This window comes from Typopeltis vanoorti, chromosome 21, assembly GCF_054136105.1.
Source record: "Typopeltis vanoorti isolate ZY-2024b chromosome 21, IOZ_Tvanoo_1.0, whole genome shotgun sequence".
NCBI classification, from domain to species: domain Eukaryota; kingdom Metazoa; phylum Arthropoda; class Arachnida; order Uropygi; family Thelyphonidae; genus Typopeltis; species Typopeltis vanoorti.
The window spans coordinates 68,347,420-68,367,782 of NC_143569.1; the positions used below are offsets into that span (position 1 = coordinate 68,347,420).

At 38.2% G+C, this 20,363-nt stretch overlaps 1 protein-coding gene across 1 annotated transcript in view; it reads left to right on the top strand.

Annotated features, from left to right (window-relative positions):
* Positions 1–20,363, top strand: part of LOC150094948 (guanine nucleotide exchange factor DBS-like) — a 500,966-nt gene that overhangs the window by 22,849 nt on the left and 457,754 nt on the right. The window contains exon 2 of the mRNA XM_090411335.1: positions 8,327–8,410. Coding sequence (XP_090267461.1) covers positions 8,335–8,410 — 76 coding nt within the window. The 5' untranslated portion in view covers positions 8,327–8,334. The remainder of the gene's footprint in view (positions 1–8,326; positions 8,411–20,363) is intronic.

Sequence of the window (20,363 nt, forward strand, 5' to 3'; positions counted from 1 at the left end):
TCAGTTCCCCTTCTTCACCTCTTCAACACCTCTTTCAAATTCCATCAGTTCCTTTCTTGCAGCCATTTCACACAGACACATTGCGTGAAATCATATTCCTCTAGTTTATACGGGCTACAAACATGGCTCGTTACATGGCACCATTTACCTTGTTCATGGGGGGGGGGGGGCATTGACTTCTTTCCAAGCAGTGTGTGTGTATGTGTGTTTGTACTGCATGTGTTCTTTAGCAGGTTAGCCTGTTTTGCTGAACAAATGTTGAGTACCTGGAGAAGTACCTGTTTTGTGTGTGTGTGTTCCTGATCATAGCATGGGATTTTGGAATCACCTCTCAGTTGTTTTTAGGCCTATTTAAATTTTTTCTCTATCCTTTATCTGACCTATTTAATCTACAGAATTAATTAGATCCAACAATACTTGCTTCATACAGATGTCATTCATTAATTTTACAGAACTAGTCTAATTTGTTTCTTTACTGCTCAACAGAGACACACTATTCTTCTTATTATTGTCATTATTTTACTAGTATAATTAATTTGCACTACAAATTGAACAGTAATAATAACTCTTTATCTTGACTGTACATGTAACATCAAAATTAGAGAACTTTCTTTCAAAGTAGCCTCATAATAGTCTCCTTCTTCTTCTTCTTTAGTGCTAGCATCATGGGTGCTAGGACCTAAAGAAGAAGGTAGATTTTATAGGTCTATTTCTAGTCACCAAATAGACCATTTTCTTTCTGTAAATTTTTTTGCACCTGATTCTACAGTTGACCTTTGATGCTGTTCAACAGTTTTTTCTGAAAAAAAAAAAGTTTTTATCCAGCAGCTCAACAAAAACAACCATAGAATACACGAGTACAAACAAATACATACTAGTTACGTTTAGGACATTACCTTTTATCTATCATGCCATGAGAATGTACTCAACCTCTATCATGGTGCGGTTGAGAACTGGCTGCCTGCTGATTTCAAAAAAGAAAAAGTACGTTTAGTTTCCTTTGAGTCTGGAAAAGTGTTAAATAATTTATTTTTATTTAGTTATTTTTTCCAATTTCCATAACTGATAGAAATAATCAGCAAAGTCAGTTATCACTTTTCTTGAAATGTCTCATGCAGAGTATTATATCAGACATTAGCACTCAGTAACCAATTGCACAGACTCCTGAATGTGCAAATATGAGAGCAGAAAATTCCAAGCATGCCATAAGATGGATTAAGAGGTTGACCCTAGCTTTCTTTTTATCAAGAAGGCTCTTTGTTTTTTCTTTTCTGTTTAGAGAACAAACAAACGAACGAACGAATGAACACACACACACACTTTCTTTAACTGGCTTGGTAAACTTTTGTTTCTATGAATTGGAATATTATTTGCTGCTTTCCTGATACTGAACCAGGCATTTGCAATTGCCAAGAACTAACTGTAGATTACTGATTCTTAACCTTTTCTTTCTGATGCATCACATATTTCCTGTTTATCTATTTTTAATATATATTTATCAATTCTTAATGGATAAATATTAGTCTGTCACTTTCACACTGCTTTCTTCTCTGTGGAGCACAAACACCTCTGGTTTCTGATTTGGAACTTGCAGTTTAGTAAAATTCCAAAGAAACTTTTTCAGATCTCATATATACCTGTTAATGCAAAAACTCAGTGCAGATTCAGAAATGATTGAAGTGATTGTAACCAATTAGAAATGTCTCTGTAGACCAATAATAGTATTTGTTGTACTGATGTGTTTGTAACAAGTTCCTAATTTTAATATGTACCAGTCACAGCTGAGGTTACCATACAAAATACTTAGAGCATTCTTTTTTATAAAATACTCTGTAGAATTCTGAATGGAAAGGTAGAAAGAGGGAGAGAGGAAAAAAACCCATGCATATTGTAATTTAATTTTCATATTCTTATGTGGAATAAAAAATTACATTTATTTAATTTATTTTCCTAAACTGTTCTGAGAAATGGAAATGGAGGAACAGATATGGCTCTTCAAAAAGTTAGGAAATGTTCAACCAACATATGCTAGCATGTTCACAGTATATTGAAAAAAAAAAAATTGACAGCCTATATTTTTACCCACTGCAGGGTGAAGGTCTCTCCCATTGAGGGAGTTTTTTGGGTCTACTACTCCCATAGTGACCCAGTCCATATTGGGAGAGTGGACAATCACAAACATCCATGCCTACGCAGGATTGCAGCCTCTCAGCTGGAGAGCAGATACACTAACCACTCGGTCAACCAGGCTGGTATTCAAGTGTATTATTGCTACTCAATAGACAAAAAGATTAGTGCAAAAGTGCATTCGCTGCATTTAATATCCTGATTAAAATTAAAATCACCTGCTTCAGCACAATTCCACTAAGAGCACACATGCTAAAATTCTATCACTGGCCTGGTAGCAAAAAATTTATTTTGATCTTCATATAAAGTAGTGGTGATATTTTTCTAATTTTAGTAGGAATTAAATGACTGAAATTATGGTTATATAGATACATAGAGCTGGCTTGGTTGGCCAAGTGGTTAGCGTATCCACTCTCCAGCCAAGAGGTTGTGGGTTTGAATCCCACCTAGGCATGGATGTTTGTGATTGTCTTCCACCTTCATACGTTCATTCATACAAGTGAATAAACACTCTCCCAAGATGGAGTGGGTTACCATGGGAGAAGTAGACCTTACCCTCCCTCAACAGGAGAGGCCTTTACCCCAGCAATGGGGAAAAGTTACAGGCTGGAAAAAAAAAAGATATATAGATTAGATTGTAATGAAGAGATGGCATCTGAGGACAAAAAATGAATTTGTTAAGTGGATGAAGGGCTAACTATCTAAGGCACTAAGGGTAGGGGTATATGAGGATTTAAGCTTGGATTTGACCATTTTCAGATGATATTGTAAATGGATATAATAAATCTCCCTTCAAGTTGGTGGGAATGACCACAAGGTGATCACCTGGATGGTGGCTAGCCATATGAGGTCTTCTGTGAGGAAAGGATATATATGGACCTGCAAGGCTAGTGATTATAGAAGGCTTTGGAGACAGCTTAGAGCTATACAAGCATGGATTGAATAGTTGATTGGTAGTTGATTGAATGTGTTTAGCTCCAATCAACTACCAGGTAAGTAAGATGGGTGGGAAATGGATGGATGAACTGATTAAGCTTGACAATTGTACTCCACAAGAAATTATATTGGCATGCATTGCCTGAGAGTGTAGTGAGGTCTGTTTAAGGCACAGTTTGATGACCTTTTTTGTGTGTGACAGTGAAAACTGCTACAATGAGTCTTTTGGCTCCATGGTGGTATGATGATAATTAAAGGGTAAGATCAAGATGCCTATCCTTCTCTTTCTTTTACCACATGGTGATATTTCATCTACAAAAGTCCCATTACTATTTTCTCATCCAGATGTCATGATAATTGATATACCGTATGCATTTTCTACTTTTATTAATCTCCTTCCTCTCCTCTGGTCTCTTCTCTATGATTCTGGTCTGTTCTTAATCATTCAGTCAATTTATTTTACCAACATTTTCCTGTTAATTTCTAAATCTCTTAAGGAATTGAACAACATAGATACGAATATAAATTAAATTACACTTTAATAAATATTTCCGATATTTCGGCAACGTCACATTGCCATTTTCAAAAGGAACTTACAAAAAGGCACGTGCACGCAGGCACTACAACACAGTAACTGAGAATGAAGAGATGAAGCTATTGTTCTCCTAGAAGTCCTTATAGTGCCCTCTAGCAGGCTAAGTAGGTGTTCTTGGCTGTTGGGCTGAAGGTCTGCTGATGTATGCCTCCCAAATTTGGGGCAGTCGCATACAACCAAATTTGTTGAAGTTTGGAGAGTTTCTTAGGGCTGAGGCTGATTCCATAAATAGTCTTTCGAATTTTTATTTGCTACAGTATATTACTGTAGCTTTCTTCCACCCTATTCTGTGGCGCGTATCCAGAGCATGGTCTGCAAGACCAGAATGGCTGTGCTTGTGAAACCGGATGTAGTCCTTTTGTTCAGAAATTCTGATATTCACTGTCTTGCCTGTTTGGCCAAAGTAAGACAGTTTACAACTGCAAGAGACCTGGTATACACCAGGTAGGTCTAGGGGAAGTGGTTGATCTTTGGTGGAGCAGATAAGGGATACCAATTTTCTGTAAGGCCTGTAACAGGAGGTGAGGTCATGTTTTTTTAAAATTTTGGTAATTTTATCCGAGGTGCCTTGGACCTAGGGAATGGCGATGGATTTAGAATAATCTTTTTTTGTGGAGGGGGGGGGCTGTGGTTTGTAGGTTTAATATTTTTTGGATTTTTTTTTTTGGGGGGGGGTAGCCATTGGCTGAGAAAGTGTTGAGGATGTGATTTAGTTCAGTGTTTAGGGCCATGTCATTAGAACAGATTAGTTTAGCCCTGTTGTATAGTATTTTCACCACTCCATATTGTTGTGAGGGGGGGGGAATTGTTGGTGAATGTATCTGCCTGTATGGGTGGGTTTTCTATAAACTGAGAAAACCAAGGTTCCATCAGGCTGGCGGGTGACTAGTGTATCTAGGAAAGGGAGGCTGTTGTTTTCCTCTTTTTCCAGGGTGAACTTGATTCTGGAGTGTTGGTTAGTTTATATTCGGATCTATGTTGTTCAGTTCCTTAAGTGATTTAGAAATGCATAACCAACGTATAAGCCTGTCTATGAGAATTTTCCTGTTCATAATAATTAACCACATTATTTTACCCAAATTTTCTTATAGTGATTATCATCTATCCCTATATGCATTATTTAAATCTTATAATTGATCAAGTTATGTATTAATTTAATGAATGATATGTTAGTGGAAATGTGTGAGGAGAAAGGAGTGCAATTTGTTAATGTGGGGAATGAGTTTGAAGGATGAAGTGAGCGATGGGCTGCATTTGAGTGGTTTTGGTGTGAGTCACTTGGAGAGACTGCTGCTGGAAGGTAGAGAAATGAGTGCAGAGAATGAATCTGATAAAGTGCTAAGTGATGTGGAAGAATGAGAGAGTAAGACAGGAGAGATTGAAGAGGTCATTGTGAATGAAGAAGTGAGTGGCATGAGTACAGAGAATGAGATAACAGGTGTGCAAGACAGACCGGGAAATGGGGAGGCTCAGGGTGGACAGAGGAACCCAGCGTGAGAAAGGTAGATGCTCCAAGAGGATGTGAATGCATGTATAGACAAAAAGGGAAGTGGATGACCTGGGATCAAGGGAAAACAGTAGGATCTGAAAAAGGTTTGAAGACAGATAAGGAGAAAAAGAAATGGCTCGAGTTAAGCATGCAGAAGACATCAAATAAATGGTGTCAGCAGAATTAGCTATAGAGCCAAGAATGAGCTGCTGTGTTTGTATATAAATGCTAGAAGTGTAAGAAACAAGGCAAATGAAATGGTTGCATTAATTGAGTCTGTTTACCCAAAAATTGTTGGAATAAGTGCGACATGGTTAGATGAGGACAAATCCTGACAGGAATATAGATGGAAGATTATGATGTGTTTTGTGAGGATAGAAAGGATAAAAAGGGAAGGGGAGGGCTATTTATGATAGAAAAAGAATAAAGTCCATACAAAGGAGAGATGCAAGAAGGGAAATAGTGCCAGTGGTTTTGAGGCAGTATGGTGTGCGATAGAAGTGAATGGAATGAAATACTTGGTTGGATGTTGTTATAGACCTGGTAATGTGGATGGTAGCGACTATGAAATGTATAATCAAATTAACCAAGCAAACAAGAAAAGGATGATTATTATGGGCAATATAGACTGGGACAATGAGATAGCAACTGGAAGTAAAGAAAATGAGTTGAGTTTTTGAGGTGTAACTATCTCAAACAGTATGTAACAAAGGGCACACGAGGATTGAGGGTATTGGATTTGATCATCTCATCAGAGGATGTAATTATAAATGAGGTGTCAAATCACCCTCCAGTTGGTAAGAGTGACCATGAAGTGATTACCTGGGTGGCTGCCAGCAGTGTGAGGACCTCTGTGAGAAAAGGGTATATGTGGAACTACAAAGATGGTGATTATGAAGAGCTCAGGAGACAGCTTGCAGGTGTAGCATGGAATGAGGAGTTAGCTGGAAAAGAGATCAATGCAGCTTGGAGAATATTCAAGAACTATCTAGTAGAAGCAGTGTCTAAATGTATTTTGAAGGGTCAGAAGGTTAAATAAGGTAGGTCTTAAATTGATGAATGAAGAGATTAAGCATGTGATACAGAGAAAAAAGGCATTATGGAGCAGCATAAGAGAAGTGGTAATAACCAATTCCATAAGGATTATAAAGACCAGGCAAGGAGGGTGATTTGGTTGGTAAGAGTAGCAAAAGTAAAGTATGAACAGCTGTTAGCTAATGAAGCCAGAAATAATCCTAGGAAGTTCTTTCGATATGTAGCCAGCAAAAGAAAGAATGATTACGGAAAGGTGATATTGATTGGAGAAAATGGTATAAAGACAACTACTGTGGAAGATATAGTTGAGATACTTAATGAGCAGTTCATAAAGGTCTTTCATTCTTGTGAATGTGACATCATGGAGAGATTGAGAGCAGTTAATGAAGGGAAGGAGAGACTGACTGTAAGTGAGCAAGAGGTGTATGAGGAATTCAGCAAACTTGATGTTAGTAAGGCTGTTGGACTTGATAATATATCACCACGTATTCTGAAGGATTGTTCCGGGGAGTTGACATCTGCCTTGATATTTTTTTTAATATGTCTTGCACTGGTCGAGTTTCAAAGGAGTGAAAGGAGGACAAGATTGTGCTGCTTCATAAGGGAGGTGATAGAACTCAGGCATTAAATTATAGGTCTATTTGTGTGTCAGATGTTGTGGTTAAGTTGTTGGAGAAGCTGGTGAGAACTATCATCCAGAATTAGGTTGACAACAGTGGTATTATCTTTGATGGACAGCATGGATTTGCTAAAGGGAGGTCATGTTTTAATCTGCTTACTTATTACAATAAGGTGATTGCTTCCTTGACCAGAGGAGAGGAATACACAATAATATACTTAAATTTCACAAAGTCTTTTGATGGATTACCACATGATAAGTTGATGGTCAAACTAGAACGGATGGAGTTGTATATTAGATTAGTGCATTGAATCAGAGACTGGCTATCTGATAGGTATCAGCAAGTTGTGTATGGGGGAGCAATATCCAAGAAGAGGAAACTCACTCGTAGTGTGCCTCAAGGGTCTGTTTTAAGGCCATTGCTGTTTAACTCATATGTTAATGATATTGGAAGATTTGGATTAGGATATTCAGTGGTTGCAGATGATGCAAAGTTGGGATGAACCATGAAGAGTAGAGAAGATGTTGACCTTGAAGGTGTGGCCTTACAAGAAGAAGACTTGAATAAATTGAGTGAATGGGCACGGAAATGGAGATGTGACTTGAATGTTGCAAAATGTAAACTTTTAAAATTTGGGAAACAAATGGGATGTAGAATTTATGCTTGTTGGGGGTATATTGTTAGAGGTGGAGGAAATAAGGAATCTGGAGGTGATAGTGGATAAGGATCTGAAATTTAAGGGGCACATTGCCAAAATTCTGAGGACAATGCAAAGAATTCTGGGAATGATGTGGAGGACACTGACTTGTAGAAGTAAGGATATTCTTGTTCCATTGAATAAGGCTCTGATTAGTTCACACATGGACTACTGTGCACAGATTTGGTCACCTGGTTTTCAAAAGCATGAGAAAATGTTGGAATGGGTCCAGAGGTGACTGACTAAGATAGTTTCTGACCTGTGGAATGTCAAATATGAGGAAAGGTTGAGAAGATGAAATTTACAGAATCTAGTGGATAGAAGGAAGAGGGTGGGATATGGTAGAGATGTACAAGTTGGTAAGGGGTTGTTATAGGATCAATGTTGAAGAAGTTTTTACAGAAAATGGTGGGAGATCAGGGGAGAACCAGAGGTCATCCCTGGAAGCTGCATGAGGAATGTGTGTGAGTGGGTGCAGGGGGGGGGAAGCAGGTTTTTTTTGCTTGCAGAGTTGTGCATAATTGGAATGCCTTGCCTGAGAATGTGGTGTCTGCAGAGAATTTGAGTGTGTTTAAGGCACAGTATGAGAAGCTGTGTGTATGACAAAAGGACCTCCTAAATGAGTCTTTGACTCCATATGGTCTTGGGATGATAATAATAATAATAATTTTTGTGTCTTTAACTGAAAATAATGAACAGAGTATTTTTGACAAATATTAATTTATTTACTTATTTTATGGATGTATATTCTATAATTATTATTTATTTATTATTTTTTTTTTTTGAGAAAAATAATATATTCAGAATTGCTTTCATTTATTTTTCAGATGAGGCAATGGAAGAAGCTGGCTATCACCTAACAGTGAGGGATGTTGCAGATCTTTTGCATACTAGATATGCCATCATCACAGGTGAGAGGTTTTTTATTTTATTTTATTTTTTATTTTGTTTTCTTGTATACCTTACTGTCATTATCTTAGAGGTTTTGCTTTTTCAAGCAAAGCAGTATTTAGTAGATAAACAATGCAGTTATAATTCTACTTGAACCTTACAAACGACATAAAGTTTTTAAAAATGTGTTTTTGTTGCTGATTTTTGTTTATTTTATTTTTTTGTTTTTATTTTCTCGGAACTGTAAGAATACTTTTCTTAGATGACATTATTCTTTATTAAGGGATGCAAGGTAATATTTAAATAACATAATTTGAAGTGCAGTGTATCTGCAGTACAATATACATTACTTGCAGCATCTCTGATGTTTATTCGTGATAATTACTTAAAGCTATTTTTCAGTTAAATTTTTCATAGAGAATAAACTTTATGGAAAATTTCCTAAAGCATATACAATGGGAATCAAAAAGCTTAACTTACAAGCTATAAGATATTGTCTGTGGACTGCTGGGAGATATTCAGTTATTTGCAGAGAATGTAAGCTAACATGGATTATAGGTAATGATGACAATAGTGGCTCTTGAGGAGGTTTTAAATAAGTTAAAAGATGTGAAATGAGTGTGGTGTGATCCAATTTATTGTGGCTAAGAATAAGCTTTTGAACCTTAAGATCACCAGATGGAAGAATTCGAAGACAGTTTTATGTTGAAACGTGGCTCTTCAAAACTAGCAACCAGATCTGCAACTAGCCCTTTTACCTGATAGTAAAAAGGCAAGTAAAAAAATAATTGTGGAAAATTGGCTATAAGGAATAGATTAAGAGCATGCAATCTATAGAGTTTGGGAGATAAAAGATGGAGGGATTATTATTATTATCATCATCATCAAGAAGTTTGACTTTACTAACTTTCTTTGGCTGCATATCTAGTCTCCTGTATGGCAGCATTGTCAACATTCTCACAGTCAGCTATTTCTTCTATAACTCCATTTATGTTTGATTCGGATCCTGCAAAGTTATTTGCATAGTGCAGTAAATGTTTCTGCCATACTGCATGCATATTACTCATTGTTACTTCCTGCCATGATGCTTGAATATTTTCAATTGCATGCTCTGTCATATTTCTTCCAAAATTCAGCTAAAGGCTGAATCTTCAGTTGTAGTGTCAATAGCCTGTCTGAAAGTCTATGTATGATAATAGGCTTTAAAAGTTGAAATAACTCCATTCATTAGGTGGATTAATGAAGTTGTTTGGTTAAAAAAAAAGAGTAAATTTTCACATTTAATTCAAGTCCTCAACAGAATCAGGATGACCTGCAGCATTATCAGACAGGTGTGCTACAAAAGTTAAATTATTTTTCCTACAGTATTATTGTTATTATAATACAGGCACCTCCATGGAGTTCAAAGACTCATCATGGGAGATACAATCTATCATACTTCTCCTTGAACCCATTAACAGACAAAGCACTCACAACTGACTGGCAATCCATTCCACTCATTCACAACTCTCCAAGCAAAAAATCTAGTCCCCACACTCCTCCTAACCACACCTTTATTCAAGTTACAGGGTTGATTCCTTGTTCTGGTCCCTCTAGACAAGTGCAGAAACATCTCCCCTGTATCTCTTGTCACTTTATTATAAAAGGCAGTGAGATTATTGAAAGAAGAACACCCCTTAACAAATCCATCACGACTCTCACAGATAGTGAACTATATAAGAGAGAGAGGGAGAGAGATGGACTGCATTTGAGTGATTATGGTGTGAGTCACTTGGAGAGACTGCTGCTGGAAGGTAGAGAAGTGAGTACAGAGAATGAATCAGATCAAGTGGGAAGTGATGTGGAAGAGCAGGAGAGATTGAAGAGGTGGTTATGAATGAGGGAGTGAGTGGCATGAGTATGGAAAATGAGAGAATGGATGTACAAGAGGAACAGGGAAACGGGGAGGCTCAGGATGAACAGGAGTACACAGCGTGAGAAAGGTGGATACTCCAAGAGGATGTGAGAGCATGTGCAGACAGGAAAAGAATGCGATGACCTGGGATCAAGAGGAAACAGTTTGAATTGAAGAGGGTTCTAAAATGAATAAGCAGAAAGGGAAATGGCCTCACTCGAGCATAGAGAGATCACATCGAATGAGTAGTATCAGTGGAACTAGCTGTAGATCCAGGAATGAGCTGTTGTGTTTGTATACAAATGCTAGAAGTGTAAGAAACAAGGCAGATGAAATGGTTGCACTAATTGAGTCTGTTCACCCAAAAATTGTTGGAATAAGTGAAACATAGTTAGATGAGGATGACATCCTGATAGGAATAGAGATGGAAGGGTATGATGTGTTTCGTGAGGATAGAAGGACTGATATGATAGACTTTGTGTTTCCTAGAATGGACCTCCCACGATGAGTCTTCATAGACTTTGTGTTTCCTAGGAAGGAACTCCTGCGATGAGTCTTTTGACTCCATGTAGGCCTAAATAATAATAAAAAAGCGAGGGGAAGTGCTATTGATGATAGAGAAAGAGTTATGTCCATACAAAGTAGAGATGCAAGAGGGAAATATTGCCAGTGGCTTTGAGGCAGTGTGGTGTGAGATAGAGGTGAATGGAATGAAATACTTGGTTGGATGTTGTTATAGACCAGGTAATGTGGATGGTAGTGACTATGAAATGTATAATCAAATTAGCCAAGCAAATAAGAAAAGAGTGATCATTATGGGCGATTTTAATTATGACAATATAGACTGGAATGATAAAATAGTAAGTGGAAGTAAAGAAAATGAGTTTCTTGAATTTTTGAGGGATAACTACCTCAGACAGTATGTAACAGAGGGCACACAAGGATTGAGGGTCTTGGATTTGGTCATCTCATCAGAGGATTTAATTATAAATGAGGTGTCAAATCACCCATCAATTGGTGGGAGTGACAATGAGGTGATTACCTGGGTGGTTGCCAGCAGTGTGAGGACCTCTGTAAGAAAAGGGTATATGTAGAACTATAGGTGTGTGTGTGTGTGGGGGGGGTGATCATGAAGAGCTCAGGAAAGAGCTTGCGGGTGTAGCATGGAATGAGGGGTTAGCTGGAAAAGAGATCAATGCAGCTTGGGGGATTTTCAAAAACCATCTAGTAGATGCAATGTCTAAATGTATTCCAAGGTTGAGAAGGTTAAATGAGGTAGGTGTGAAATGGATGAATAAAGATATTAAGCATGCGATACAGAGAAAAAGGGCATTATAGAGGCAGCATAAGAAATGTGGAAATAACCAATTCCACGAGGACTACAAAGACCAGACAAGGCAGGTTACTTGGTTGGTGAGGGTAGCTAAAGGGAGGTATGAACAGCAGTTAGCTAATGAAGCCAAAAAGAATCCTAAGGAGTTCTTTCGACATGCAGCCAGCAAGAGAAAGAATGATTATGGAAGGATGACATTGATCGGAGAAAATAGTATAAAGGCAGTTTTTGAAATACTTAATGAGCAGTTCATAAAGTCTCTCAATCTTGTGAATGTGACTTCATGGAGAAATTGAGAGCAGTTAATGATGGGGAGGAGAGAATGACTGTAAGTGAGCAAGAGGTGTATGGGGAGTTGAGCAAAATAGATGTAAATAAGGCTGTGGGGCTTGATAATATATCACAACGTATTCTGAAGAATGTGCCAGAGAGTTGACGCCTGCCTTGACATATTTTTTTAATACAAGTCTTGCACTGGGTCAAGTTCCTAAGGAGTGGAAGGAGAGCAAGATTGTGCCACTTCATAAAGGAGGTGATAGAACTCAAGCATCAAACTATAGGCTTATCTGTATGTCAGGTGTTAATTAAGTTGTTGGAGAAGCTTGTGAAAACTATTATCCAAGAATTGAGTTGACAACAATGGTATTATCTTTGATGGACAGCATGGATTTGCTAAAGGGATGTCATGTTTTAGTAATCTACTTACTTATTAAAGAGGAGAAGGATACACAGTAATATACTTAGATTTTGCAAAGGCTTTTGATAGATTACCACATGATAAGTTGATAGTTCAAACTAGAGCAGATGGGGTTGGATATTAGATTGGTGCATTGGATTGGAGACTGGCTATCTGATAGGGGGGGGGGGAGCAATATCCAGGAAAAGAAAAGTCACTAGTGGTGTGCCTCGGGGTCTGTTTTAGGGTCATTACTGTTTAACCTGTATATTAATGATATTGGTAAAGATTTGGATGGAGATATTCAGTTGTTTGCAGTTCCAGAGTTGGGACGAACCTTGAAGAATAGAGAAGATTGTTGTGGCCTTACAAGAAGACTTGAATAAATTGAGTGATTGGGCATGGGGATGTGAATTCAATGTTCCAAAATGTAAGGTTTTAAAATTTGGAAAACAAAGATTGGACGCACAATTAATGCTTGGTGAGGATATATTGTCGGAGGTGGAGGAAATAAAAGATCTGGGGATGATAGTGGATAAGGATCTGAAATTTAGCGGACACATAGCCAAAATTGTGAAGACAACACAAAGGCTTCTGGGAATGATGCAGAGGACACTGACGTATAGAAGTAGGGAGATTCTTGTTCCATTGTATAAGGCTTTGATTAGGCCACACATGGACTATTGTGCCCTGATTTGGTCACCTGGTTTTCAGAAGGATGAAGAGATGTTGGAAAGGGTTCAAAGGCGACTGACTAGATAGTTTCTAACCTCTGGAATGTCAAGTATGAGGAAAGATTGAGAAGATGAAACTTGCAAAGTCTGATGGACAGAAGGAAGAGGGGAGATATGATAGAGACCTACGTGTTAGTAAGGGGTTGTTAAGGATCAATGCTTGAGAGGTTCTACAGAAAGAGGGCGTGAGTAGAGGAGTGAGAAGCAGGTTTTTTTCATGCAGAATTGTGTATGATTGGAATGCCTTGCCTGAGAGTGTGTTGTCTGCAGAAAATTTGAGTTTATTTAAAGCACGGTATGATGAGCTGTGTGTATGATAAAAGGACCTCCCAGATGAGTCTTTGATTCCATGTGGTCTTGGGTAATAATAATAATAATAACATTATCCTCATCTGCCCAAAGCTGTATATGGTCCCTCACTAATTTCTCAAAATCTTAACAACTGCTGATGAGATACAAACTGATCTATAGTTTGATACTTCAATCTACTACCACCCTTATGCAATGGCACTATCTTATCCTCCTTTCATTTCTTGGGCTCCTTTCTAGTGGCCAAACTCTTATTGAAATCTCTCCATGTCAGTGGAGTTGTCCGTTCTTTAGCACATTCTCTTAAAACCCACTGTGAAATACCATCCAGTCGCATTGCTTTGTTGTCATCCAGAGTACCCAATATTTCAAGCACACTCTCTTCTTGCACTTCTAAACCTCAAACCTATCCCATCCCTCTGGTATTAAAACCCACATCCCCAGGATAAAATATCACAATAAAGTGTTCATTGAATAGCTATATCCTTTGCCTCCAGTCACACTACTCTAATTTTTATCCAACGATGTCATTCTTCCACAATCATTCCTCTTCCTACTGGCCACATAGCGAAAGAATTCCTTAGGATTTTCTTTGGATCTCAGGACCAGTCTCTTCTCATATTCCAGATCTGCCGTCTTTATCATACTGGTCACGCTCCTGGTCTAAGTCCTATATTCTTCATTCATTTGCTCCTCACCCCCTCTCCTTATATCTCTTCCATAACCTCCTTTTTAGCTGCAGTTCCCATTGAATATTGTTTGTCATCCACTTAACACCAATTTTTGTTCTCTTTTTCACTCGTTATATACATCTTGCATTGCTGCTAATAAATATTTTTTCACCACTTCTCAAGCACCGATGACATCTCACTCTTTCAATTGCTCCATCCATGCAACTGCCCCAAGCTGATTTCTGTGAATTATTATAATCACTTGCCTTATAATTCTACATACACATTCCCTTCTCTTTCTATTCATCTTCCAAAACCACATGGTCACTCTCTCTAATTGGGGGCAGAGATGTCATCTTAGTTACATTCACATCTTCTGATGTTATGACCAAATCCAAAACTCTTGAACCTCCTGTTCCTCCTACTGCAAGTTGCTTAAAACATTTATCTGCCAAGAATTTCAGAAATTCCATTCCCTTGCTCCTACATGCAGTTTCCTCTTCCCAGTTTATACTGCTATAGTTAAAATCTCTCGTAACAATCATTCCTTTTGCACTCATCAAGCTCAACTGCCTAAAAAATTTCCTGCTCTTCATCCTCTATGTTCCATGGCTTATAGCAACACCCACTAAATCCTGTCCTGCTCACCTCCATCTTATGGCATATGCTTTCAAGCAAAAAAGTGAAAATTCTACCCAATTTTCTTTTTTATTTATTTATTTATTATTATTTTTAAGTTGCTCCCACCCATGAAAGGTTATTTTGTAAACCTATAGTACATTTTGTAATGTGGGTGAGCTAAGGATTTTTTTTTAATCAATTTTTATATATGTTTTTGTATTTTTCATTTATTTATTTATTTTTACATAGTCTGGAAACAGTGCTCTAGAAACCAAACATGGAACTTTTTCAAACCACTTCAGGCCTCCAATTGGAGGTTCTTAAAATAAAAATACACATGTAGTTTCTTCTGCACTAAGATTTTTTTTTTTTTATTTTTGCTGTGTCATTAAAGGCAACCTGATCTTGGCTAAACCCTTCGACCCCTGTTTTATTCAACATTGGATCATCAGTTTCCAAATTTTTCAGAGTCAGTTTTTTCAAAAGGTTCTGTTAAGTCCTTGTGATGTAAAGGCAGAGGTAGGATTAGATTTTATAATATCATCTTCTTCAGTAGTTACTTACTCTGCCACTTTGATAAGTCCATTCAATGATATGTTCCTTTTCATGTACTTGAGCAATTCATTTACATCCTCAGTAGAGACTTGTAGAACCAGCCTGTTTGTTATCTTGTCTATTTGCTAACAGTCATTGCCTTTTCCAAAGAAGATTCAAAACCTTCAAAGTTTTCATTTAAAAAACTGAGTACAGTTTCTTTCAAACTTTCTTGGAATTGATTTGATAAGTTTACTCTAGGCATCTCTAAGGCTTTTTATGGTCCAAGTGCTGAATTTTCATTAAAACTCTTTGATCATTTAGCTAATTTCCTAACTGCCTTTATCTGGCACAGTGAATCACAGCAATGATTTCTTCTTTTAAAAAAAATGCAAATGTTTATTATGCCACAGAATATTTTTACTTATTAAACAGTTATTGAATAACAAATAAATCGCATTTATTCAGTTATTAGAATCATTCGTACTAGCTAAAATATTATTATTATTATTGTACAAGCACCTCCATGGAGTCCAAAGACCCATCATGAGAGGCCCAAACTATTCACAACCTATTGTACCTCTCCTTGAATCCATAACATACAAAATGTTAATAACTGACTCTAGTGGTGCACCCAGTGAGGGGGACAAGGGGCCCTTCCCCCCTCCCCCAAAAGAAAAAGGAAAAAACACAAGAAAAATTTCCAAAAATCTTTTCCTAATTATAATGATTTTTTTTTTTTAAATTTATATTGTGTCGTGTCTTTTATTTCTGTACTACTTATGAATTAGCCATCACATAAGGTGGGAATACCTTACAACTCTCGGGAATCACGGCCACTGTTGAACACGAGGCGAACGAAGTATTGCTCCATCGGACCGAGCACTACTTCGTTTGCCCGAGCTGGGCTAAAGGAGATCATGGGTATCATGTATTGGCGATCACTGCAGATGCTCAGTCATAGCTCGTATGCAATGCGTAATGTGTATTCTCAAATCATATACTTAACTTGCCCCCCCCCCGAAGATTAAATCTTGAGTACTCAGCCCCTCCAAGATTAAATCCTGAGTGCATTACTGACTGACTCTAGCAACCTATTCTATTCATTCACAACTCTCAAAGTGAAAATCTAGTCCTCACACCCCTACTAGCCACACTTTTACACAACTTCCAGAGATGATCTCTTGTTTTGTCTCCTTTAACGAAGTGCTGAAACATTTCCTCTGCATCAATCCTATAAAACCCTTTAAGTAACTTAAATGTTTCTACCATATCCCCTCTTTTTTTTTTTTTGCCTATCAACCAACTTCTACAATCCATACACGCTCAATCTATTCTCATAGAGAACATTCCACAGATAATGCATGATCTTGGTCACTCGCCTCTGAATCCCCACCACTTCCTTATCCCCAAGAAACCCAGGAGAACCTGAGCAGAGTAATCGAGATGTGGACATATCAAGGCCTTATAAAGAGGAATAACAATTCCCTTATCTCTACTTACTAGTGTGTTCTTCAACAGCCAAGTAATCTTAGCAATATGTCCTCTAAATCACTACCACCTTAAATCACTAGCTTTCTCTAGTTCCTGGAGTTGAGTTCCATCAATGTGGTACATAGCTTGTAATCTATTTATCCCAAAATGCAGGGATAGTAATAGTGAATCAAGGTGATATGAAGAGCTTGCAGAATAATTTAAATAGGCTGTCAGTATGGGCAAAAGATAATGGGTGTCAGTTTACATTTTTCCACATGCTTAATGTGGAATATATTTAGACATTGCTTCTACTAGTTAGTTCTTGAATATCACCCAAGCAGCATTGATCTCCTTTCCACCTAACTCATTTCATGCTACAGCTGCAAGCTGTCTCCTGAGTTTCTCATCACCAAGCCTGAAGTTCCACATATACACCATATATACAATAATCCACATATACGGCCTGATTGGCCGAGTGGTTAGCATATCCGCTCTCCAGTCAAAAGGCTGTGGGTTCGAATCCCACCGTGGGCATGGTGTTTGTGATTGTCTGTGAAAATAGTAGTGTTGGTGTAGTTGCGGCTCACTGTAGTTGGTGGATTGAGTGGTGGAGACAGAGTTGTAGAGTAGGTGTCCTTCCTCGATGAGTCCTTGGACTCCATGGGGAGGTGTCAAGTAATAATAATAATAATAATAATAATACTCTCTCCTCTCTACTGCAAGGAGAGGGTATTATTATTATAATACCCTCTCCTTGCAGTAATCCTCACCATGAAGTAATTATTTGGGTGGTTGCTGGCAACCACCCAAATAATTACTTCATGGTCACTCTCACCAGCTGGAGGGAAATTTGACACCTTATTTATAATGACATGTTCTCATGGGATTATCAAATCTAAGACTCTCAATCCTTGCTTGTTACATACTATCTGAGGTAGTTGTCCCTCAAAAACATGAAAAATTAATTTTCTTTACTTTCAGTTGCTATCTTGTCATCCCAATCTATATTGCCATAATTAAAATCACACATAATGATCACCCTTTTCTTATTTGCTTAGCTAATTTGCTTATACATTTCATGGCCACTACTCTCTACATTACCAGGTCTGTACAACATCTGACTAAATCTTTCATTATGTTCACCTCTATCTCACACCATACTTCCTCAAAACCACTGCCATTATTTCCTCTTTGTGTCTCTACCTTATATGGATATAACTCTTTTTCTATTATCAATAGCTTTCTTTCTTTTCTAATCCTCCTCTTCTACCTTTTACAATGTCAAGGTTTCTTGTTCTTGCAACCATAACTATCTCGTGGATAAGGTGGTTGCTTCCTGGTGGGACCTATGTCTGTAAATGTGTGTGTGTTCAATGGGCTAGTTTTGCCTCTTCTGAGGAACGAAAAACCAGTTTCCCAGTGAAAAAATGCCCTACCTCTGTATAAGACAGCTAACTCACCCTTCATTGAAAGAGACCAGATAAAAGTACCTCACATCACTGACGGGAATCGAAACCAGGTCTTTGACAAAAGGGCTTCATCTATAACGATTGAGCTACAGAGGCTCTTATTATCAATAGCATTCCAGTATATACCTCTGCTTGCAACATGCTGCATCTGAATGGATTTGGTGTCCAGCGACTGGAAAAAGTGTTACTGAATGAAGTGAAAGTGGATGTGCAGGATTAGGGAAACTAAAGCTTTGGGTGAGTGTGTGTGTGTGGGGGGGGGTAAGCTGTTGAGTGGATATGTAGACATCAGTGAGGCAGTTGAGTGTAAGAATATGTATAATATGCCTAAGTTAGTACCACTGGTAAAAAACCAGAATGGGATAGTTGGTATAAAGCATCAGGATAGCAGTGGGCCTAAGGGGCTTTTGCACTTTATGTACGCTAATGTCAAGAGCATTCGGAACAAGAGGAGGAATTTTTGGCATCGGTTGGCTCATCCTGGCCAAAGATTATTGGCATTAGTGAGACATGGCTAACAGAAGATGATATAGTTAGTGGGATAGCATGTTCAGGAAGGATAGAGAGAAAAGAATGGGGGACAAGTGTTATTGATGATAGCCAATGAACTGCAACCAAAGAGAGTAGAAGTTCAACTGCAGACCAGTGAAAATAGCACATTTGAGGCTATCTGGTGTGAGAGTGAAGCCAACAGAACAAAATATACATTTGGATGCTGCTATAGACCAGGAGATGGAAAAGATGATGGAGATAGTATGCATCGGCAAATAGACTCAGTGAATGGAGGACAGGTAATTCTTATGGGGGTGGATTTTAACTATGGGAACGTAGATTGAAAGGAGTAGAGGACACATGGGAGGAATGAAATGGATTTTATGCGGATACTAAGGGATAATTGCTTGAGACAGCATGTAATTGAATATACTAGGGTTTCAAGAGTGCTCAATCTAGTAATTGCATCTGAGAAATGGTGGCAATGTGGTCATATTCGTTATAGTCAAATGAATTTGACTATAACGAATATGACCACATTGCCACCAATTGGCGAGAGTGATCATATGGTCTTCACCTATTAGGTAGCCAGATGTGCAGAATTTTCAGTTAAGACGGGGTATATCTGGAATTACAGGGCTGGTAAGTACGACAAGCTTAGTAGATAGCTTGGATTGGTGACATGGTATGTAAAACTGCAAGGGTAATGGCAGACTGCACTAGAGTCAGGAGAGTAAATTAAGTGGGAGTTAAATGAATTAATATCATCATCGAGCTGGAACTACAAAAAGAGAAACAGTTCTGGAGGGAATTTAAGGAGAAAGGTGACCAGCAGGCACATGAACAGTACAAGGCACAGGCTATAAGGGTAACTAGTGTGGTAAGAAAGGCAAAAGCAGATTATGAAAGGAAGTTAGCAATGCAGGCAAAAGAGAATCCCAAACAACTCTTTTGATATGCTAGCAAAAGAAAGAATGTATATGGCAGAATGATTTTAAGGAATGCTGATGGTAGGAAGGTAACTGAATCAGTCGACATAGCAGAATTACTAAGTGGATGCTTTGCAAGAGCATATCATCCAGGTGGTGATACTGCAGGAATCAGAGAGCCAAAGGAACTCAGGTAAATGAAATGGAGGTGCATAGCATATAACAGAACCTTAATGTGAATACAGCTATATGATTGGATGGTATACCAGCTCAAGTTTTATGTGAAGTGGTGACGGAATTATCAATGCCCCTGACCATATTGTTAAATCTAAATCTCAGCTCTGGGTTGGTCCCAAGGGGATGGAAAGAGGAGAAAATAGTTCCATTGCATAAAGGAGGCTCCAAGACTAATGTAGCAAATTACCAACCAATCAGCATATCAGGAGTTGATGTCAAAATATTGGAGAAGTTGGTCAAGGGCAAAATACAGGAATGGGTAGATGGAAATGGGATACTGTATAAATGGCAACATAGTTTTGTGAAGGATAGGTTGGATAGGGTTGGTAAGATGGATATGAGGGTGGTTGATGAAGAGCTATCAGAGAGTAGTTTATTCAGTAGAGTCCAAAAGAAGGCCTGTGACCAATGTCGTGCTGCAGAGTTCTGTTCTTGGACCACTACTCTGTTTAATTTGTTGTTGTCATTGTCATGTGGGGTCCCCCAAATTTTCCTTCTCCATCCCTTAGGACTGATTGAGGTTGTGACCTTCAATTTGTGTGTGTGTGTGTGTGTGTGTGTGTGTGTGTGTGTGTGTGTGTGTGTGTGTGTGTGTGTG